We start from the raw sequence: 23422 nt of genomic DNA, 5'->3' as shown, positions 1-23422 counted from the left end.
AAGCTTCCGTTGTTTAAAAGTTGACCTTCTTTCATTTAGGAAACCTGGTAACCCTGACAAGCTATCAGTGCAACAGAAAGCTTGGCGGCTCATTGGTTCCCGCGTTAACACTGTAAGCCAATCAGCGGCCGGCTTTCATTCTCCCACCAATAGGAGTTCGTGTTCTATATAGCGTAGGTGCCTCCGACTCCCAGTAAATTGTACACAATCTCCCAAACGTTTAGTTGGCGCTTGTCTTTGATTCGGTTTACTTTGTGCTTGTTTCTGTTACATTTATTTTCCCCACGGCCGTGTATATCTTACCTGCAGATTCGTGTTATATTGTCAAGAGTTCTATAAGACTTTCGTGATAGTTTACCGGTCCTTTCCGTGCACTAACGTAATCAAATCGAGTCTGTTCATAGGCATTTTATACCAATGAACACGAGTGATGAAAATGGCGGTCATACGGCACGGAGAGGCTTCAAGCAACACCGCCTGTTGATGTTCCCACCTTTCCACCGCTTTGTGATAAGTGACGTCCTGATAGTGAAAGCTGTTATAAAGGTAGGGATTCAAGCCTCAATTCAAATACAGTTTTAAAGGAAAATGGAGATAAAAACGAGAATGTGGTTTGAAACCGGAATCGTCAACTGCTTCGAGAGCAAGAGACCCATCACTACTACTATTTTGTGATAAGTGACGTCCTGATAGTGAAAGCTGTTATAAAGGCAGGGATTCAAGCCTCAATTTAAATACAGTTTTAAAGAAAAATGGAGATAAAAACGAGAATGTGCTGTGAAACCGGAATCGTCAACTGCTTCGAGAGCAAGAGACCCATCACTACTACTATTTTGTGATAAGTGACGTCCTGATAGTGAAAGCTGTTATAAAGGCAGGGATTCAAGCCTCAATTTAAATACAGTTTTAAAGAAAAATGGAGATAAAAACGAGAATGTGCTGTGAAACCGGAATCGTCAAGTGCTTCGAGAGCAAGAGACCCATCACTACTACTATTAGTATGACTGCTACTACTACGGTGTCGTGACCAGGGTTGCCACGTTTTCTGAATGAGAAAAGGCCAACTTCTAATCCACAGAAGCTTTAAAAGGCCAACCCAGTAGTAGAAAAAGGCCAAATATGTAGTATTTAAGGCTCGTCTTTTTTCATATTACTAAAGGCCAACCAATTATAAAAAGGCCAAATTTGAGTTTTTTTTTTTGGCCTGAAAAAAGGCCAAACTGGCAACCCTGGTCGTGACCATTGTTGAATTGAAGTACTGGTTCTTCCAGTTGCTTATATTGAGTCTTTGTGAAGAATTGTATTTCAAGAGGCCAGAAGCAGACGTGAACAACATCGACCTCTGGGAAAAGATGCAGACAAAGAAGAAGCAGACTTGACCAACACAGTGACCAGCGTCTAAGGTTTGATTTTACTCTTTTCAGTAATTGTTGTTTGAGCCGCATGCTTCATTAATTTCATGTTTTTTCTTCATTCTACCCTCACTTCTAAGGATTTTAAATCGTACTTATTGAAATAATGGATCTTCTGTGTAGTTTTTATATATAATTTGTGGTTGAGGAGAGTTTAGGTTGATTTTGAGTGCCTGGTGTACTGTTTTCTTAATATATAAATTTATTTTACCGGCAACTACAAAAATTTTTGAGTAGGAAAAATACTTGTAGCCGAATAAAGTTATTCATCATTTAATATGACCTGTTATGAATGGAATTTTATTATAATTTAAGGTAGAATTTGAAAATTACTCCTTGAGAGAAACAACTTAATATTGATAGACGACTTTAAATCATTTCTATCAATGTAAAATATATTAGAGATATTTCATATGCTTGCTAAGTTTAAAAAGGTTGAAATTTATTCAAAAATTGATATTTTGTTTATTTGAGATATGTCTGTGACTTGATATATCTGCTTGCTTAGTTTTTGTTACAAAGTTTCTGCAATATTCAATATATATATATATATATATATATATATATATATATATATATATATATATATAGATATATATATATATTGCTTAACTAAATATCGTTATTGTAGTTTTTATTTTAGTTTATGCTTCACCTCAATGAGGCCAACATTTTTTTCCGAAATAGTGATTAGGCCAACTTTTTTTTTTTTTTCAAAACAGTGATTAGGCCAACATTCTGTTCCAAAATAGTTATAAGACCATCATTTTTTTTTAAATAGTGACTTGGCCAATTTTTCTAAAATATTGATTAGGCCAACATTTTGTCTCAAAATACTGATTAGGCCATTTTTTTTTCTAAAACTGATTAGACCAAAATTTTTTGGTAAATTTGTATTGTATTACAGGGTGTGATTTTCAAAGTAGTGATTAGGCCAAATTTTTTTTTTTTCAAAATAGCAAGTAGGCCAACTTTTTTTCTAAAATAGTTATTAGGCCCAACTTTTTTTTCTAAAATAATGATTATGCCAGCTTTTTTTTTTCTAAAATAGTTATTAGGCAGACTTTTTTTTCTAAAATAGTGATTATGCCAACTTTTTTTTTCTAAAATAGTGATTAGGCAAACTTTTTTCTAAGATAGTGATTAGTCCAACTTTTTTTCTAAAATATTTATTAGGCCAACTTTTTTTTTTTCAAAATAGTGATAAGGCCAACATTTTTATTCAAAATAGTGATTAGACCAAAATTTTTACAAAAGTGATTAGGGCCATTTTTTTTCAAAATAGTGATTAGGCCAACATTTTTCAAAACTGGTTAGGCCAGCTTTTATTCTAAATTAGTGTTTAGTCCAACATTTTTTTCAAACTAGTAATTAGTGACTAGGCCAACTTTTTAAAAATATTGATTAGGCCAACATTTTGTTCCAAAATAGTGATTAGGCCAACATTTTTTTTTCTAAAATAGTGATTAGGCCAACATTTTTTTTCTAAAATAGTGATTAGGCCAACTTTTTTTTTCAAAATACTGAGTATGCCAACCTTTTTTTTTTTCTAAAATAGTGATTAGGCCAACATTTTTTTTCTAAAATAGTGATTAGGCCAACTTTTTTTTCAAAATACTGAGTATGCCAACCTTTTTTTTTCTAAAATAGTGATTAGGCCAACATTTTTTTTTTTCAAAATACTGATTATGCCAACTTTTTTTTTTTTTTTCAAAATAGTAATTAGGCCAACTTGTTTTCTAAAATAGTGAATAGGCCAACATTTTTTTTTTTCAAAATAGGGATTAGGCCAACATTTTTTTTCCAGAATAGTGATTAGGCCAACTTTTTTTTTCTAAAATACTTATTAGGCCAACATTTTTTTTCTCAAATAGTGATTAGGCCAACTATTTTTTTTCTAAAATAGTGATTAGGCCAACTTTTTTCTAAAATAGGGATTAGGCCAACATTCTTTTTTTCAAAATAGTGTTTAGGCCAACCCTTTTCTTTTTCTAAAATAGTGATTAGGCCAACTTTTTTTTTCTAAAATAATTATTAGGCCAACAAATTTTTTTTCTTTTTCAAAATAGTGATTAGGCCAATTTTTTTTTCCAAAATACTGATTAGGCCAACATTTTTCAAAAAGTGATTAGGGCAACTTTTTTTTTCTAAAATAGTTATTAGGCCAACATTTTTTCTAAAATAGTTATTAGGCCAACATTTTTTCTAAAATTGTTATTAGGCAAAAAAATTCTTCAAAATAGTGATTAGGCCCATATTTTTCCAAAAGTGATTAGGCCGACTTTTTTTTTCTAAAATAGTTATTCGGCCAAAGGCCAACATTTTTTTTTCAAAATAGTTATTAGGCCATTTTTTAAAAAAAAATAGTGATAAGGCCAACAATTTTTTTCCAAATTAGGCCAACTTTTTTTTTTCCAAAATAGTTATTAGGCTAAAAAAATTTCAAAATAGTGATTAGGCCCACTTTTAAAAAAAAAAAAAATAGTAATTATACCAACTTTTTTGTCTAAAATAGCTATCAGGCCAACATATTTTTTCAAATAGTGATTAGGCCAACTACCAATAAGTATTTTACTTGAGATTAGACTGTATCTTAGAAATTATCCTTTTCTTTTACGAAATAAATTACATAATATATTTTTGTTATTAATTAAAGGGATGGAGTTTTACCAACCCAATAAGTCAAACTTACCTCCTCTATAGGAAGAACACATCTATTGTCTTACATTTTGTTCGCATCAGACTGTTTTCAGATTGGTTTATATTTTACCCAGCTTGTTATTCCCGGGATGGGGATGATGCATGAAGAAATAACTGGCAGTATGAACTCTCATTTACCGTTTGACTTCAGTAGGCCCATGCGTTCCCTAAGACTTCAGTAGGCCTATGCGTTCCCTAAGACTTCAGTAGGCCCATGCGTTCCCTAAGACTTGAGTAGGCCTATGCGTTCCCTAAGACTTCAGTAGGCCTATGCGTTCCCTAAAACTTCAGTAGGCCTATGCGTTCCCTAAGACTTCAGTAGGCCTATGCGTTCCCTAAAACTTCAGTAGGTCTATGCGTTCCCTAAGACTTCAGTAGGCCTATGCGTTCCCTAAGACTTCAGTAGGCCTATGCGTTCCCTAAAACTTCAGTAGGTCTATGCGTTCCCTAAGACTTGAGTAGGCCTATGCGTTCCCTAAGACTTCAGTAGGCCTTTGCGTTCCCTAAAACTTCAGTAGGTCTATGCGTTCCCAAAGACCAGGAATACAGCTCTCAATTTACGTGTTGGAGAGAGGGTTGTGGATGGTTTGTTACATAGCATAGTTCCAAAGGGAAGATTCTATTTATGGGTCGACTTTAAGTTACATGATGGAGCCAAGTAAAGTAGTTAGAGAAAAATAACCTTCTCAAAGAATTATATCGAACGCCAATGATTTCTAAATACCAAGTCATCTAGTCCAGATATTCTATTTTTGGATTTTGTTCCTATTAATTTGGCACTGGGAAATTTGATTTGGAGTGTCAGCCTAAAAGTAAATGTCGCTTAAAGGTACTTTGGAAAAGACCAAGTCATTTAAAATCGATCCATGATTTTTTTCTGAGATTTTTATATTGTTCACTTGAAATTGTTTATATATATATATATATATATATATATATATATATATATATATATATATATATATATATATATATACACTCACACACATATATATACACACACATATATAATATATATATATATATATATATATATATATATATATATATATATATATATATATATATGTGTGTGTATATATATATATATATGTATATATATATGTATATATATACATATATATTATATATATATAATATATATATATATATATATATATATATATATATATATATATACATATATATATATATATATATATATATATATATATATATATACTGTAATATATATATATATATATATATATATATATATATATATATATATATAATATGTATATATATATGCATATATATATATAATATGTATATACACATATATATATACACACACACACATATATATATATATATATATATATATATATATATAGCCGGGTTTAAGTCTAGGCCTCTAGGGCATACGCATTTTCTGAGTATTGATTCTTCCGGTTGATTCAGGGGTTATGAGTCTATCACGGGAAATTTTACTACTATAAATGATTATGATTTTTTCTTATGTTAATCAAATTAGGTATTTTCATAGACATATGTCTGTAAACTCTAAATGCTACTCCAATTTTCAAGTAGTAGTATGTTGTCCATAAGGTATTTGTGTAAGTTTCCGGTAATATGGCTAGGCATTCCATTTGGGAAATTATAATTGTTTTGTGTTTTCTTTTTTTAATAATAGTATGGTGCTGTGGATCTGAGTGTTCCAATCGGTGGATTTTTGTTTGTTCGTAAGTGTGTATAGACCTCTAGGTATTTATGCAATGTTCAAGTCAATAGGTCTAAGTTTTCCAATTTATTAATTCTTATATTGATTATACTTACTTGGTTTTGTTTATATAAAAGTGTGTTGTGTAATAAAAAAAAGTCATGTAACTTACAAATCATTTGGTCCAAGTGTTTAAAATGAGGCATTCTGCTACTACCGCTAGAGAGTTATGGAGTTCTTTGACTGGCCAGATAGTACTACATTGGATCCTTCTCTCTCTTTACGGTTCATTTTCCCTTTGCCTACACCCTCCGTATAGTCTGGCCTATTTTTTACAGATTCTCCTTTACTCTCATACACCTGACAACACTTGAGATTACCAAACAATTCTTCTTCACCCAAGGAGTTAACTACTGTACTGTAATTGTTCATTGGGTACTTTCTTCTTGGTAAGGGTAGATGAGACTCTAGCTTTGGAAAGCAGCTCTTCTAGGAGAAGGAATCTCCAAAATCAAACCATTGTTCTCTAGTCTTGGGTAGTGCCATAGCCTCTGTACCGTGGTCTTCCACTGTCTTGGGGTAGAGTTCTCTTGCTTGAGTGTACACTCGGAGACACTATTCTGTCTTATTTCTCTTCCTCTTGTTTTGTTAAGTTTATATAGAATATATTTATTTTAATGTTGTTACTGTTCTTAAGATATTTTATTAGGTTGTTATTGTTCTTAAGATATTTTATTTTTCCCTGATTCCTTTCCTCTCTGGGCTATTTTCCCTGTTGGGGCCCATGGGCTTATAGCATCCTGCTTTTCCAACTAGGGTTGTGGCTTAGCAAGTAATAATGATAATAATAATACTTTACGTTTCCTTTCATAAACGAATATTACTCATAAAGGTTTTTTTTCTCGGTTTGGAAGTCAATCATTGCAAGTGGTCCAATTATGAACTTTTTTTTTTTCCACATAAAGGTATTCAGTACGGTTCAAATAGGTATTTTTTTCGTTTTTCATTTTGTCTACTTAAACGTTTGCTGTATAATAAGTTACTAGCTCTAGGTGTTCCAATTGTGAAATTTTACTTATATTTATGTGCTTTATAATATGCTATACATGAATGAATATGTGTAAGTTCTAAGTCATTCTGGGAAGAGCTTCAAAGATTTTTTTCTATAAAAGAATACCAAAAGTAAGATTACTGGTATTTGTGTAGTAGGTTGGCCAGGGCACCAGCCACCCGTTGAGATACTACCGCTAGAGAGTTATGGGGTCCTTTGACTGGCCAGATTGTATAACATTGGATCCTTCTCTCTGGTTATGGTTCTTTCCCTTTGCCTACACATACACCAAATAGTCTGGCCTGTTCTTTTCAGATTCTCCTCTATCCTCATACACCGGACAACAATTGTGATTACCAAACAATTCTTCTTGACCCAAGGGGTTAGCTACTGCACTGCAATTGTTCAGTGGCTACTTTCCTCTTGGTAAGGGTAGAAGAGACTCTTTAGCTTTGGTAAGCAGCTCTTCTAGGAGAAGGACACTCCAAAATCAAACCATTGTTCTCTACTCTTGGGTAGTGCCATAGCCTCTGTACCATGGTCTTTCACTGTCTTGGGTTAGAGTTCTCTTGCTTGAGGGTACACTCGGGCACACTATTCTGTCTTCTCTTCCTCTTGTTTTGTTAAAGTATTTATAGTTTATATAAGAAATATTCATTTTAGTGTTACTGTTTTTTAAATATTTAATTTTTTCTTGTTTCCTTTCCTTACTGGACTATTTTCCCTGTTGGGGCCCATGGGCTTATAGTATCTTGCTTTTCCAACTAGGGTTGTAACTTAGCAATTAATAGTAATAGTAATATTAGTAATTCTCAAATTATTCCTTCCATTTGTGAAGTTTTAGTAATTAGGTTTTTATTATCGTACAAGTATGCTTAAAAAAACATTGGTGAAAGGTTCAGATAGTTTGTTCCAGATGTTCAATTAATGAAATTCTACTTATTCTCTGGTTTTTTTAAGTTTGCTACGCACAAAAAATTTAATTCTTTAAGTTTCAAGTTATTCAGTTTAGAGGTTCGAACTGATATTTTTGTCTTCAAATTTTTCTTCCCATTAAGGTGGTTTTAGGTTCTATTGTAAATTTTACTTATTTTGCACCTCTTTGCTCATTGGCATTCTCTGTATAAAAACGTACGTATTTCTTTTGATCTGCCTAAAACTTTGCTACGAATAAAGGTATTGTTAAAAGGTCCATGTCATCGGTTGTACAGTAGGTGTTTCAATTGGAAAATTATACTTTATTCAAACAATTTTTCATAAGTATTTTTGTGATTATTAAGTCATCCATTCTGTTTAAAAAAAAATGTACAAAAGGACGTTTGTGCAAGGTTCAAATGATTTGGTCCAGGTATTCCAATTTGTAAATTCCACTTGTGTGGTTTTGCTTGTACAAAAGTGTGCTGTACTTAAAAGCTGTTTTTTTCTAAGTATCAAGTAATTGTGTAGGTGGTCCAATTTGGATATTTTGTTTCCTATTTCACCATCTAGTTGTATGTCGCTCTTAGAGGCATTTGTGTAACGTTCAAATCATTCGGTACTGTTACTCAAAAGTATAAATTCTGCTTTTTTATCTAAAAGTATGGGTGTTTGAATCGTGAAAATTATTTGTTTGGTCAGCAAGTAAGCAATTAAATAAAGGTATTTGATTAAGGTTTAAATTATTCGGTCTAGGACTAGGTGATCTAGTTGAGAATGCTTTTTATTCCCAAAATTATGCTACATATAAAGTCATTTCTGAAAGCAAGAAATTATATGGTCCAAGTTTTTCTATTGGAATTTTGATGTCTGATATTTTTGTAAACACCAAGACTTCAGGTAGAGGGCTTCGAATTTTAAAGTTTCGTTTCCAACTGAATTTACTTTTTTGTGACTTGAAATATGCCGAGCTTCAAGGCAATTTCTTCAAGCACCAAATGCGCACCAAGGCATTTGGTCTCGTATTTTTTTAATGAAATTTTGCTGCACTATCAGCTTTATTCATGTAGATAAAGTATTTCGTGCATTAACTTATTCATGCCATAAGATATAGTCTCATTACTTTTTGGTCTAGCTAAACATATATTGTACATCATGATAATTGCTCCAGAATTTCCATAGGAAAAGTATTGCAACAATACTTGTTTGTTTACTTGAGATAAAGTTTTTCTTAGAGATATATCTGGTATTATCAAGAGATATAGTCCAGAGTTCCTTTTTGTGGTGTTTTTTCTTATAAGTTATTATTATTATTATTATTATTATTATTATTATTATTATTATTATTATTATTATTATTACAGTATTATTATTATTATTATTATTATTATTATTATTATTATTATTATTATTATTATTATTATTATTATTAAGGGTCTAGCTATAAGTAGGTAAGACATTAAGGGATTTCATTCAGCATCATGATGCCCGGTCTAGATGTTCCATCTGGGAAATTTTATGACTATTTTTTTTAGTTTACCTAAAGTATGTGACACATAAACTATGGATGAACATTATCGCTCATTTCCTTCAGTACTTTGTGTTTTCGTAAGTACTTATATGAGGTTTTTCGTAAGTACATATATGAGATACTTCTTCATTCATTCATTTGATTATTGTACTAAATTTTTGGTGTTTCTATTATCCATATAACCAATTATTATAGTTCTTATCCATTCCATTATTCAATTGCTCTTATATTTAAATGATTCTTTTATTTCATTCATTAAGTATTCGACTAAACCATTATTTTTTTCTTTGGTATTAAATATGCATCCATTTATTCTAATATTTTATCATTCATTCTCTGCTATTTCATTTCAATTAGTCAATCGCTTATTATATCGAGTGCTTTTGTAAGTAAACTCATGTGTAAAATGGTTGATAACTGGTCATTCTCTGATGGCCATAATTCTAATTTTAGATATTAATTTAATATTTTCCTTATATGTAAAATTAAACTATTCCTCGAAATAGTTTATTGGTTTCGTGTCCTCTTATATTATTCTCTATCAAATTCACAAGATTCTCTCTCTCTCTCTCTCTCTCTCTCTCTCTCTCTCTCTCTCTCTCTCTCTCTCTCTCTCTCTCTCTCTCTCTCTCTCTCCATTCTTCCCCCGAGTACCCGGATGCAATAATCCCACAATCGCGTATTGTTTCAGAATCTGAATTTTTTTTATACCCCTTTTTTTTCTCTCTGATGAGGGGCTTATTAAAGCCATTCTTTTACTGGCCTTTTATTCGTAGGCTATTTGTGTCAGCATCAGCACTTTTCTCCCGTATGTGATCGATGCTTTGTTCCGTTCCAATCCGTGTCGTTGTCTGCCTACCAGCCTTCCCTTCTCGGTTTCATAATACAAAGGAACGTTTCATGTCCAAGATTATTATCGTTGGTTTTTTGTATCATATTTTATGGTTTCTCTTAAGGGAGGAAAAAGACTTTAATCGAGGAATGTGGATTAGACTTCATTTGTTATTTGTTTTTCCCACAAGATTGGAAACCTTTTACAAATTCTTTATTGTGGAAAGTACTAAAATCCTTTTTTTTTATTCTGTTGCTATGCTTGTAACAATTCAGTCGATTTTGAAAGCACTTATTATAAGGTAGTAATATTTAACTCGTACTTCTTCCATAATGAATAGCTTAACCTGATAACTGTTTCTATATTTTTCTGATTTTTTTTTCATGACCATTGATGTTTTTATGTCTACTACGACTTTTATTACTTTCTAAGGATTAATGTGTTAATAAGAATGATAATAGTATCTCTAATGTCACAATTAGTGATCATCAGTATTGTCAGTAAGATTTCATAAGACTTGGCTGTAAGGTTTCATCTAAAGTTAACTGTGTTTTTACATGAAAGAATAGAAAAAAACAACGTATATACCAATTCCCTCTTTATTAACAAACATTAATTTTACAAATACGACAATGCAAACCACCATCACCATTACCACATTCATCTTTTTCACACTCACTTTCACTCGTCTTCTGTCATATTCGTAACATCTATGAAGAATTCCATACTTAGAGACTTATAGCAGACTAAATATACTCTAAACTATGATATTTTGTTTTTTCTACGTCATACTCATAAAAGAACAAATTATTACATAATTTCCATTCAACAAATATATGTATATTCGATCTGGGGGTTAGAAGGAAATAAATTTGTGCATATGACCTATCGGCACCAGAAGCATAATTGATTTCCATATGCTCATTTCGAATATATGTGTTTGATATTTTATATAAAATTTGAATAATACAACATTTCTTCACCATTTCATCATCAACAAACAATGGATGCTTGATGAAATTAACTGTGAAGATTATAGAATATATACGTTCATCATATTTTCTTTTATTGACATCCACGCATTCCATGTTCTATACATCATCATACGATATAATATATGCAATCTGTGTTTTTTATAACAACTGTCTGCATTCGTAAAAAATCTTCAACGGCTGTGTACATATGTACAGGTATCAAAAATCTATATACAAGACGTCTATAATACACATTTATCTAAAGATATCTTCTGATTGTGCCCCATCCCAACGACAAGCGACGTGAGGACCACAGCATCCATATTGGTCACTGCCCCTCAGCCCATCCTGATTCGTTAGGGCTACACGGTGGTCTCGTAGTCCACCCGCACCACGTCGCCAGAAGGGGCCTCTTGTCACCACCCATCCTTATCAGGTGGTATGAGGAAGTCCTGCGTAGTGCTCTTTAGTCCACCGTGGCTGTTGTTACTTACTATAGAGGCTTCGATTTCTTTCTGAGCTTGAACACGACGCCTGTGAACTACCACGGCTGCTAAAAGGGCCACTAAAGAAATAAACAAGACAATACCTGCTGCTAGATATACCCATGGAAGGGCGGCTAAGAGACCGCAGGCTGCTGCTCCCTCATCTAAACCAGATGGGCAGTGAACAGCCCCGTCGCACCACAGGTCTGCTGGAAGACATGCTTCAATCTCCGGACATCGATGTGGACAGAGATCCACTCCTACAGGAGACAGTGGGGCTGTCTGCATGGGTTTCCAGACCCCTATCCAGGTGATCATATATCGCCCTGTTTGGTTTCCCACATACTCCACAACCAGATCTCGAGACATCTGCTGCCTAAGACGCTGGTAATGCCTCCCCCTCTTTTGATACTCGACTTGCTGCTGATGGAAGAAGTAGTAACTCTGGCCCATGTTCATGGAACTGTTCACCCAGGGATTCGTTGGGTCATGTTCGTCCTTGGGTCCTTCTGAAGAGCTTTTCCACCCACTACTGAAAACATTAGAATAATCTTCATTTTGTTCTGGACAGATGGAAGCAATAGGTGCTAAACCTCCCACGGCATAGACATTGATGCGTCCAGAAATTTGGCAGTTACTCTCAGAGGCACTAAATCCCCTGATGCGGAGAAACAAGAAGGATCCATCCGCAGCTGTCACAAGGCGAGGCAAGGATAAGCAATAGTTTCCTTTTCCAGTTCCTACTGTGAAATTACCGTGACGGCCTGCAAGATGGCGGGAACCAAGCTGACATTCTTTACTACTTATTTTGTCTTTAATTTCCTTAGTTTCTATCATATTGTACTCTCCTTCTAAGAAAAAATCATTATAGTCATTGGAAGGGGTCATGACAGGAATTGTGAAAATAATCTTTATAATATTTGTATAAGATATGATGGTAAATGGCTGTGCATGAGAAATATTGCATATGCAAGCACGAGGTAGATAAACACCTTCCCAAGGTTCTTCTGTGATCCAAATGGCAGGTTTGTCAGCTGCACCATCATGAGAGCACTCGTATCTATTAGATGAGTGCTTGTATAAGGTGCCGCAGCTTGACCCCATTCTTGAACGTATAATACGTAAGGCAATGCGCTGGTGAGGTTCGGCTATGAACGTATATACACAACGTAATTTGTGAGCGCCACCTCTACCAAATAGAAAGACATCTCGAGGGGAAGCAAACAGTCGGTCAGGTTGCATTGTGAAAGTCCTATCACAAGTACCACCTCCGGTACTCGGTACACCCCACTGACGTTTATCAACAAATTCATACCTGGCTAAGAACTCTACATGGGAAGGTGCTGTTCCAGCTGCATATCGAAGGGAAAGAGTTAAAGCAGAAGATTCTGAGATGTAGCTCTCCCCTGGTAGACAAGGAGCTGCATGAGGGCCTGGTGCATGGACACCACTACACACCCGAGGTAATTTCTCTGGACGGCAAAACTGCCCCATCACTGTAACACCTGTAGTTGTTGAATTCTCTTCTGTGCCATTAATTGTAATATTCATATATGGGTCAATACTGAACATTGGTATGCTCTCTGTTGGTGGTGCTAAAGTGTCTCCATCACTGATAGTAAGTGTATTAGAACATTGTGCTGGCGGTGGCATTTCTGGATGAAGAACATGTCTGTAGTGAAGGAAATAAAGCCAGACAACCTCTGTATCTCCAGCCAGAAGACGCCAGGTACAGGTTGTATTTGGAAGGAGGGAATGTAGTGGTGACTGGATATATCCACTCCTTTGCCCTCTGCTACTCACCATATAATCACAGGATTTACCTTCCCTTATGTAAGCTGTTGATTCTCTGTCCACAAATTCAACCTCTACATCTAATTCAAACCCAAATATTCGTCTGCGCGGAGAATCTTGGAAAGGGAAATCATATGGAGATGCATGGAACAGAAGTAAAAGTTCAGAACTGCTGGAAGTTATTCCTGTTAAAGCTGCACCTCCTTTACACAACGTAGATAGAACAGGAGCCCTTGTGGAATTTCCATCAAAAGCCATTAAGTAATCATGGAGTACATGGCAACCAGGCCCAACCTGCAGTTTTCGTTCTCTGGAGAGGTGCGGGGCATTTTTATCTTTTATGTAAATAAGATGAGGATTTCTTTGTCTAACGCGAATTAGTGCCATTTTTCCATCTGGCACTCTGGTTTGACGAATTTGGTAATAACATGTTAGATTCCTGGGATACATCCCTGGGAAGTTGGGAGACTGGATTTTGCAATTCTTTTTGTCACAATTCTCGAAGAATTTGTCACAAAACGTGTTCGGTACATCTTCACCTCGATAACTAGGACTGTAAGGGGCTCCATAACGTAAAATGGCCTTCTCCTTTTTGAGAAATCTGTAGGATACGCTTAACATGACTGTGTCTTGAGGAGAAAATGCACCAGGATTCGCTCGTCCATCCTCATCACTCAAATTAAACACCCGAAGCATTACAGTAATAGCTGAAGTCTCCGAGTAGAAGACATTGTGTCCCCACGAAGTACCACACCAGTACCCGGAGTTTAGAGGTCTGCTGAGCTCCTCGATCTGCATGTAACCATCTGGACAACCAGACGTGGTGTGGGAGATGAACCTGGGAGGGAGAAAATTATGTTAGTGAGGTTTTGGGAAAACTATGAATTTTTTATTTATTTATTTATTTATTTATTTTTTTTTTTTTTTTGCATTTGATAGTATGATTTTAGAATCTTACAGAAGTAATGATTGTGTTATTGTTTCGCGGTGATAAAGAAAGTCAACTGACTGATAAATATTAGTCATGTTAAGGTAAATGGGTTTATAAATCTCAGCATAAAGAGATCGTCTAACGAATGATTACCAAATGTGATTAATAACCGTAATGATAACTAGGCTAATTATGAATATAATGGTAAATCCATGGACCTATCTGGTGAATTCTACAAAATATAACGCCGTATTGATTAAACATAGAGTATGATTGAAATAACAAAAAATTAATCAGATAAACAAGAGTAAGGATGCCAATCCTAAAAATGTTGGTGAAGTAATCTAAGGGAAGTACTCATAGTTGTAATCTAAACCTATCAGACTTATTTCCAAGATTGTGAAAGGTCAGGATGTAAAAAAACATAAAAATTGCAAGTTTGGGAATTCGAATTTCTGTCAAGGCTGAACAGATCTGTCTTCCCTCATCAAAAGTTCTTTATTCAGATCCAGCTTTTTTCAAAATCTTAAAAATATCTGCTTTCAACGAGACACATTTATGTTGAAGTATATGATTAAACAAGCGAACAAAACTAAAAACATAATCTCCAAATTGGTTAAAACAGATAACCATCTTCTTCTTCTTCTTCTTCTTCTTTTTTTCTTTGGGGGGGGGGAGGGGTGTCATACTTGAATATCAACTTAAAGCAAACGATTCTTGAAAACTCTCATGTCTGTATTATTGAAATTTAACAAAGAATTTCTTTACTAATGTATTCTGATTACATTTAAAGATTACTCGCTTTAAGGCTACCACCCTCTTGAATTGAATAAAGTTAAAGTTATCTGAATAAAGAAGGTGGAATGCCCAGGAAGGGTGAGAATCTCGACAATAAAATCCTTTAAAAAAAAATCTTGCATTCACGAATCCCGACATGAAGGAATTCAAATTCTTATAACGTCAAGAAAGAAGTCTGGTTCTGTCTTCGTGGCTCAAATCTTTTCTTTCATCCTCTTCCAACACTACCTTTTGAATTATTCGTACCCTTTTAGACACTGAAAATTCTCTCTCTCTCTCTCTCTCTCTCTCTCTCTCTCTCTCTCTCTCTCTCTCTCTCTCTCTCTCTCTCTCTCTCTCTCTCTCTCTCTCCTGTTGAAATTTAATAAGTTTTTCTCTCGTTGATGACCTATTATCGAATCTTTCCCACTCTTGCGCGCGCGCGCACACACACACACGCACACTATATATATATATATATATATATATATATATATATATATATATATGTATATATTATATATATATATATATATATATATATATATATATATATATATATATATATATATATATATGAGCGAGATTTACCTAACCGCTTTTGGCCACCTTCCGGACCCACCAGGCTACCCAATTAATTCGAATTACCCCTAATGATTCAATATAATGAAAATCAACGCTACCTTATGTTTTCAATCAAACCCTTGTGTCTTTAAATGAAAAGCTAGGTAGTTGCAAGTCATGCTACTAGCCTACATGCCATAAAAGAAGTCGGAATCCTAATTGGTTGGGTGTAGAAAATTAATTTCTATTAAATAGGATATTATGGTATTTTCATGGTATATTGACTCATTATAAGTAATTTAGATTTAATTGTCACCTGGTAGGTCGAGAAATAGGGCAGAACTCGTTAAAATCTACCTTATATTATAAAGAGCAAGTATCTGTTCGTATATATAAATTGTACATATTTCATTCCTTTCACGGCGAGTGGCCTTGTCAAACTTATGACTACTTGGTCTCTCCCCGTCCTTCGGCTTGGGGAATAGCGAGTAGTCATACCTAGTGAGAAGGGTACCCTTACAGGTACATTTTGGGTTAGGGAAAGGGTAAGGAGTGGGAAGGGTTGAATCTGTGTGTATGCAGATCTATCTAAATATTTAGTCGTATACATACATATATATATATATATATATATATATATATATATATATATATATATACATACATTTATATATATATATACATTTATATATATATATATATATATATATATATATATATATATATATATCTGTGTGTATGAATAAATAGTATGTAACCGTCATCCCAGCTTCCTGGACCAGGGTTCGATTGCCTGGCCAGCCAGAAGCTATTGTCTATGAGTGGTTCCGCCATGGGGCTCTGATCCCGAGGTCGATAAGAGAATCCAGCCATTTAGGTATTAAAATATATGGCTTATTTGAAGAATTTGAAGAATGTATATGTATATCTATATATACACACATATATATATAATATATATATATATACATACACACATATATATATATATAAATATATATATACATATATAAATATCTATCTATCTATAAATGTATGTATATATATATATATATATATATATATATATATATATATATATATATGCATATATATATATATATATATATATATATAGTATATATAAAACTTTAATAAGTTTCTTTTCGGTTTTTTCTCTGATGACGTACCTCTCTCTCTCTTTTTGAAATATATTTTTTTTCAATTCTACCTTTCATGCCATTACTAAATTAACCTGAACTTAATTTTTAGTCCATTCTGCTCGTGAAATTTAATTACAAAACATCTTAACCGCATAAAAGCCATCTTATTTTTTTCTCTAAACCTTCCCACCACTTAATCATATTTGGAATTCGTTATTGTCGGGTCTTCCGTGAAATTTTTGCAATAATTAGATTATCTCTGTTCCTTGCACCGGGGTAAGCTCTCTCTCTCTCTCTCTCTCTCTCTCTCTCTCTCTCTCTCTCTCTCTCTCTCTCTCTCTCTCTCTCTCTCTCTCTCTCTCTCTCTCTCTTAGATGTTTGCAGAGATACACTCGGATTTACATACACACAAACATGTATAATATATATATATATGTATATATGTGTTTGTAATTATATATGTATATGTATAAATATATAATATATATATATATATATATATATGTATGTCTGTTTGTGTGTGTGTAAGTCTGTGCGTCACTAAACCTTTGATGAGAAGGAAGTGGGTAGAGAATATAGAGAGAGATTGATAAAAACGGTGATGTTTAAGGACGCAGTTGGAAATAATAGATGGGAATTACAAGCGAGTGTCCGTAGTTGAATAAAGCAGGATAAAGGAATAAAAAGGTTCTGTGGTAGTATTGCAATACTAAATTTTTTTAATGAGGCGCCTTTGCACTGACTAGCAGCGGTGGCATTCTAGTTCGGAAAAGTTTCCTGCTATCTGATTCCTTAGAATTATCTTGTCCAACCAATCAGCGATCAGGAAACTTTTGCTAGCTAAAAGGGCACCCCTGCGAGTCTGTGCAAATCTGCCTCACTAAAAAGAATTGACTATAGGTCAAAGATTTCAAGTGAAGTATAAAGTAGATTATTACCTCCGCCAGCGAAGTTGGAAGGAAGTTATGTTTTGCCACCTGTTTGTGTGTTTGTTTGTGATCAACTTCCTGGCCACAATTTTAATTGTAGAGTAATGAAATTTGCGGTGATTAACTGTTACGTAAAAAGGTGGAAATGATTAAATTTTGGAAGATCAAAGTTAAAGGTCAAGGTCACTGTCAAGAAAAAATTCCAATTCACGTAATCAGCAATAAGTTTGGATATCGTTGTCACAGAGACTTCAAAATGGGTTCATATTTGAATGTATTAAAATCCATACCAATCAATACATGTGAAGGTTTAGGGGTCAAGGTTGAGGTCGAGCAAAAGATCGAGGAATAAGTTGTCGCGGTGTAGGTTTGTGCTCTACCGAGTGCCCCTCTTGTTTGAGCTGCAATGCATAACTGAAGAGTAGGTGTAGTACAAGTGTCTAGTAGGATGTATGGAGTTGCTAAGAAGTCAAGAAAAAAGTAAAGTAATTTCCCTTATATATATAAATATACACACATATATATATATATATATATATATATATATATATATATATATGTATATGTATATATATACATACATATATATAGATATATATATATATATATATACATACATACATATATGTATATATATATATATATATATATATATATATATATATATATATATATATATATACATACATACATATATGTATAAATATACATACATATATAAATAAAAATATATATATATATATACAGTATATATATACACATAATATATATATATATATGCATATATATATATATATATATATATATATATATATATATATATATATATATATATATATATATATATATATATATATTTCTGTCACGCTTAACGGCAACCACTCGGAAAATCACAGTCACCCACAAATTGTAGATTAATATTTAGCTGCCATTTTTCACGAGTCATGTACAGTGGTAGGAATATAAGAAACATGATAAAGTCAAGTGGAGCAAACACTTTAGCATGAAGTTTTTTTTTTTTTTTTTTTTCAGGGAACTTAATATAAAGGGAAAGGTTAATGTGGAAGATACTGTGAGTAATGACTGATTTCCTCGGTCGGTGGAGTGTTGGTTTTGAAGAGTTGTAGAGTTAGGAGAATAGAAGCGAGGTAGAGATGAATGACAAGGGGGAATGGTTAATGTAAGGTTGTGGATACTTTTTGAGATGGCTGTTTAGGTTTTAATAACGAAGGCAGTCAAGAGGTAAGACTGTTTAGACACTGGTAGTTGATGGGAATAAAAAGAAAAATGTTGCGATGCCGTGTGGTGTTAAAAATATGATTGATTCTATGACCAGGATGTGGGGAAATGTATGACAGTAGATGATGTGGGGAAATGTATGGCAGTAGGTGATGTGAAGAAATGTATGGCCGTAGAAATATTGCAATGGAATGAGTGAAAGAATTTGTTTCTTGGTATAAGGGTCGAATTGATAGAGAAAACTAAGAATCATATAGGTTAATATTGGCCTGTTTTTGAATTGGTGTTCTGATATATTTATTTGATAAGGTAAGATAGATGACAAAAGGAATGAAAGAGAAAGAACAGCGTGGGTTTAGAAAATGAAGGCCAAGAATTATAGGGTCTGGCTATACCTAGGAATGATTAAGGTAGTTTTTTTATGGTGAAACTAAGTTGAATGACAGAAGGGAAGAGCAATGAATGTTAAGACTAGAAGAGTGTGGATCAAGTGTATGTTATAAGATAGATGTTTGAGAACATTTTAATATTTAAATACTTGCATGTGTTAGAAGCTCAGATAAGTATTTTGCATTTAAAATCGTTTTCTCAGTGAGCTTTCATGAGAATTTGGAGACAAGGGGATGGAAGCAAGAGGGTATATATATTAAGTTTTGTGTAAAGAAAAAACACAAAAAACGAAAAAACAATCCCTTAATGATTTGGGAAGGAGGGCTTTTGGTAAAATATAAGAAAACGAAGAAAACCTAGAGATCAAAGTTATCCATGATTATTTCATTATATTGATTTTATTGGTAAATATATTTTTTCCAATTTATTTATATAATATTTACAAAAAAATAGTGGTTCCACATTGAATAGTTACGTTGAAAGCATGTTTTGCAAACGGCAGAAATGATAACACGTTATTTGATTTTCTTACTTTTAATACCTACATGAGAGTATTTTATTGGTATTCAATCATAGAATATCTTTATTAAAAAAACAAAATTCCGTATTTCCATCCTCTCACTTCGTCATCCATATTTGATGTGATGGAATGAAGGCATCAGCTTTACATTTTTTGGTTATACTTCAGTATTACCATTCTCAATGTGTTAAGTTCTTAAGCATGTCTTAGAATATGTAAACAGGGAAGAGACTTGTTTGGTCTTTCGGCGGATCTGATACAAGGGTTATTATGTCTCCTTAGTTGTTCAGTAATTTTAGAGTTTGAATGATGTAGTTGGTGTAGCTGCCAAGTTGTAGTAATAAGAATATATTGTGAATTATTATTATTATTATTATTATTATTATTACTATCCAAGCTACAACCCTAGTTGGAAAAGCAAGATGCTATAAGCCCAGGGGTTCCAACAGGGAAAAATAGCCCAGTAAGGAAAGGAAATAAGGAAATAAATAAATGAAGAGAACAAAATTAATAATAAATCATTCTAAAAAAAAAGTAACAACGTCAAAACAGACATGTCATATATAAACTATTAACAACATCAAAAACAAATATGTCATAAATAAAGTATAAAAAGACTCATGTCCGCCTGGTCAACAAAAAAGCATTTGCTCCAACTTTGAACTTTTGAAGTTCTACTGATTCAACTACCCGATTAGGAAGATCATTCCACAACTTGGTAACAACTGGAATAAAACTTCTAGAGTACTGCGTAGTATTGAGCCTCATGATGGAGAAGGCCTGGCTATTAGAATTAAAAAGCCTAGGGAAACAGTGTGTTACTAATAGGAGAGATTTGAGAATGGTTGTGAAAAAGAATAAACTTATCAAGATAAGTAGAAACGAGGAGGATGTAACAATGACATTTTATGTCGATTATGGAAGAATGAAAACAGTGAGGGGAATATGAGAAAAGAGGAGAGGCGAGGAATGTGGCAGAGTATTTGCAAAAGACGGGAGAGATTTGGCGTGACTAGAGAAGCGGAGTTTGAATGTATGAATAGTGTGTTCAGGTAATTATTCCTTACGAACTGAAAGTGTGGGGTTTATTGTTAATGGAAGAAAAACATTTAAATTGTCTTTGTGGACGTTGAAAAATATGCAAATATGCTCTGTATAAAAGGAAAGAAAATATAATATATATACTCGAATGAAGGGATCGGAACGGTTTTAGGTGGTGTGGTCGTATGGAAAGAATAATAAACTGCAAATATTAGAAAACGGGGTATATTGTAGTTTTTAAAAAGGATGGAAGAAATAAATATTAAATAGGGAGGGGAATAAGGTATAGGGAATAAGATGGAATTGAACTATGATGCATTCGTAGGGAGAAATATTTTGCTGTTTTGGAATATTTTCTGTTGATTGATGAATACTAGAGTAAGGGTTCGTGACCATTACCTGCTATTTCTGTGGATTCCTTCTAGGTATTGAAACTTAACTTCATATTGAACATTTTTATGTACACACACACACACACACACACACACACACACACACACATATATATATATATATATATATATTATATGTGTGCGTATGTATGCATGTATGTATGTTTGTGTGTGTATATGATTTTACAATATGAAGTTTTGAAGTCATGTTTCGATACTTGTTTATACATATCAAATGGAAGAATGGGTTAAGTGTTAGTAAAGTGTTTTACGGCGTATGAAATGATGAATAAAAGAAAGAAAAAAAAATAGTGACAAGAGCCTGTAGCTAAACAGTAATGTCTGAAGTTAGAGAACCAACATTTAACTTTTTTATGTTTAACGTGTTTATAGATGAAGTGATTAAAGATGTTAATAATGAAATCTCTGGGGATTTTTTCCATGCATGTGATGTGGTGGTTACCTAGAGACGAGGAGAATAGCAGAGTAGGGTGAGGAAGTGGTAGGAATATTTTAAATATGTATTATAAAGGTAAATTCGCTAATACTGAGGCTATATCCAGCAAGTAAGTAATGAATAAGATAGTTAAGCAACATTGATTTTGATTAATATGAAATAGGCGATTTTCAAATACTGAAGCTGGAGCGAACAGAAATGAGAATGTTTAGGTATTTGATAAGATAGTTAAGCAAGATTAATTTGAATTCATTTGAAATCGGGGAATTTCAAATACTGAAGCTCGGGCGAACAGAAATGAGAATGTTTAGGTATTTGAAGATCTTGCTGCGTAAGAGCCAGACAAAGGAATTAATTCGATGTACAGGGGAAGGGGATCGCCGTTGCTTAAAGCATACTAATGTGATAAGAGAATTGAGATTAAGATTTTATTGACGTCTAAGGATGGATGAATTAGAGGGAGTGAAGCGAGTTTGGGTGGAGCCAGTGTGGGGTAGAACGTCAAGGTTGAACTAAGGGATTAGATTGTATTGTACCGGACGTGTATCACACACGATCATAAACTGTAACGGTATTTCTGTTATATAAATGTTTATATATAATATATATACATATATATATATATATATATATATATATCATTATCGCCCTCAACTCGCCACTAATAACCGTTTAAGTCTGTATGTTCTTGCATAATTGTGTTTGAAATTTTGTGCCGTTCTTCCTTGGAACTGATTGTATATAAACTCATGCTTCGTCGAAATAAAGTTAGTTGCATTCATCCCGCTTCTCAGTTATTACATAACTTGCACATCGCGCAGTATGATACAGCGTAAGAGAGTTTTGCGGGGTATTTTTTTCATGGAAAAGAGTTGGGGAAAGCGCTTTAAGTATGATGATTTGAATGAATATTATATATATATATATATATATATATATATATATATATATATATATATATATATATATGTATGTATGTATATATATACATATGTATATGTACAGTATATATATGTATATATACATATATTTATGTATATGTATATATATATGTATATGTATGTATGTATATATACACACACATATATAATATATATATATATATATATATATATATATATATATATATATATATTATATATATATATATGTATGTATATATAAATATATATGCGTGTGTGTGTAGTAATATAGTTAACAATTCCTTTACCTACATAATGAGATCGGTTACACGAAGCAGTAATGAAAAAATGAATAAACTGATATCACCAGTCCCTCGTTAGTGCAATACAACATTATAATAAAGTCAACAATTTCCTGTCCCTGAACTGTCCTTACCGTCCCAGGTTGAACTTTTCAATACTCAGTTGAACCAGGTCACCGTAAACGTCCCCTGAGGCGATGAAGGTCAGTTGGCAGAAGTGTGGCAGAGTGCCTTTCCTAGGGCGGGGAATCTGCAGCGTGTAAGTGGCGCCCACTCTGCCGTAGTACGTCCTGTTACAAGCTGTTGAATGAAAGCGTAATTAGGTTCTGATTTTAATGAATTTGATGTCATGTTGATAAATAGAAAGGCCGTTGTTATGATTCGTGATCTTGGCCCATTTTTAGAATTTAATTGCAAATATATCTGTTTTTTTAACTATT

At 33.3% G+C, this 23422-nt stretch overlaps 1 protein-coding gene across 2 annotated transcripts in view; it reads right to left on the bottom strand.

Moving 5' to 3' along the window:
• Nucleotides 1-10743: 10743 nt before the first annotated feature.
• The window catches only part of LOC137630880 (uncharacterized), a 344792-nt gene continuing 332113 nt past the window's right edge, over nucleotides 10744-23422 (bottom strand). For both annotated transcript variants that reach the window (XM_068362415.1, XM_068362414.1), the window contains 2 exons: nucleotides 23117-23282; nucleotides 10744-14234 (listed from right to left, as the gene is read on the bottom strand). In XM_068362415.1, coding sequence (XP_068218516.1) covers nucleotides 11534-14234; nucleotides 23117-23282 — 2867 coding nt within the window. In that variant the 3' untranslated portion in view covers nucleotides 10744-11533. The remainder of the gene's footprint in view (nucleotides 14235-23116; nucleotides 23283-23422) is intronic.

Source organism: Palaemon carinicauda, chromosome 39, assembly GCF_036898095.1.
Source record: "Palaemon carinicauda isolate YSFRI2023 chromosome 39, ASM3689809v2, whole genome shotgun sequence".
Lineage (NCBI taxonomy): Eukaryota > Metazoa > Arthropoda > Malacostraca > Decapoda > Palaemonidae > Palaemon > Palaemon carinicauda.
Note: the sequence above shows the minus strand (reverse complement) of the source record. Positions and strands in the feature narration are given on the sequence as shown.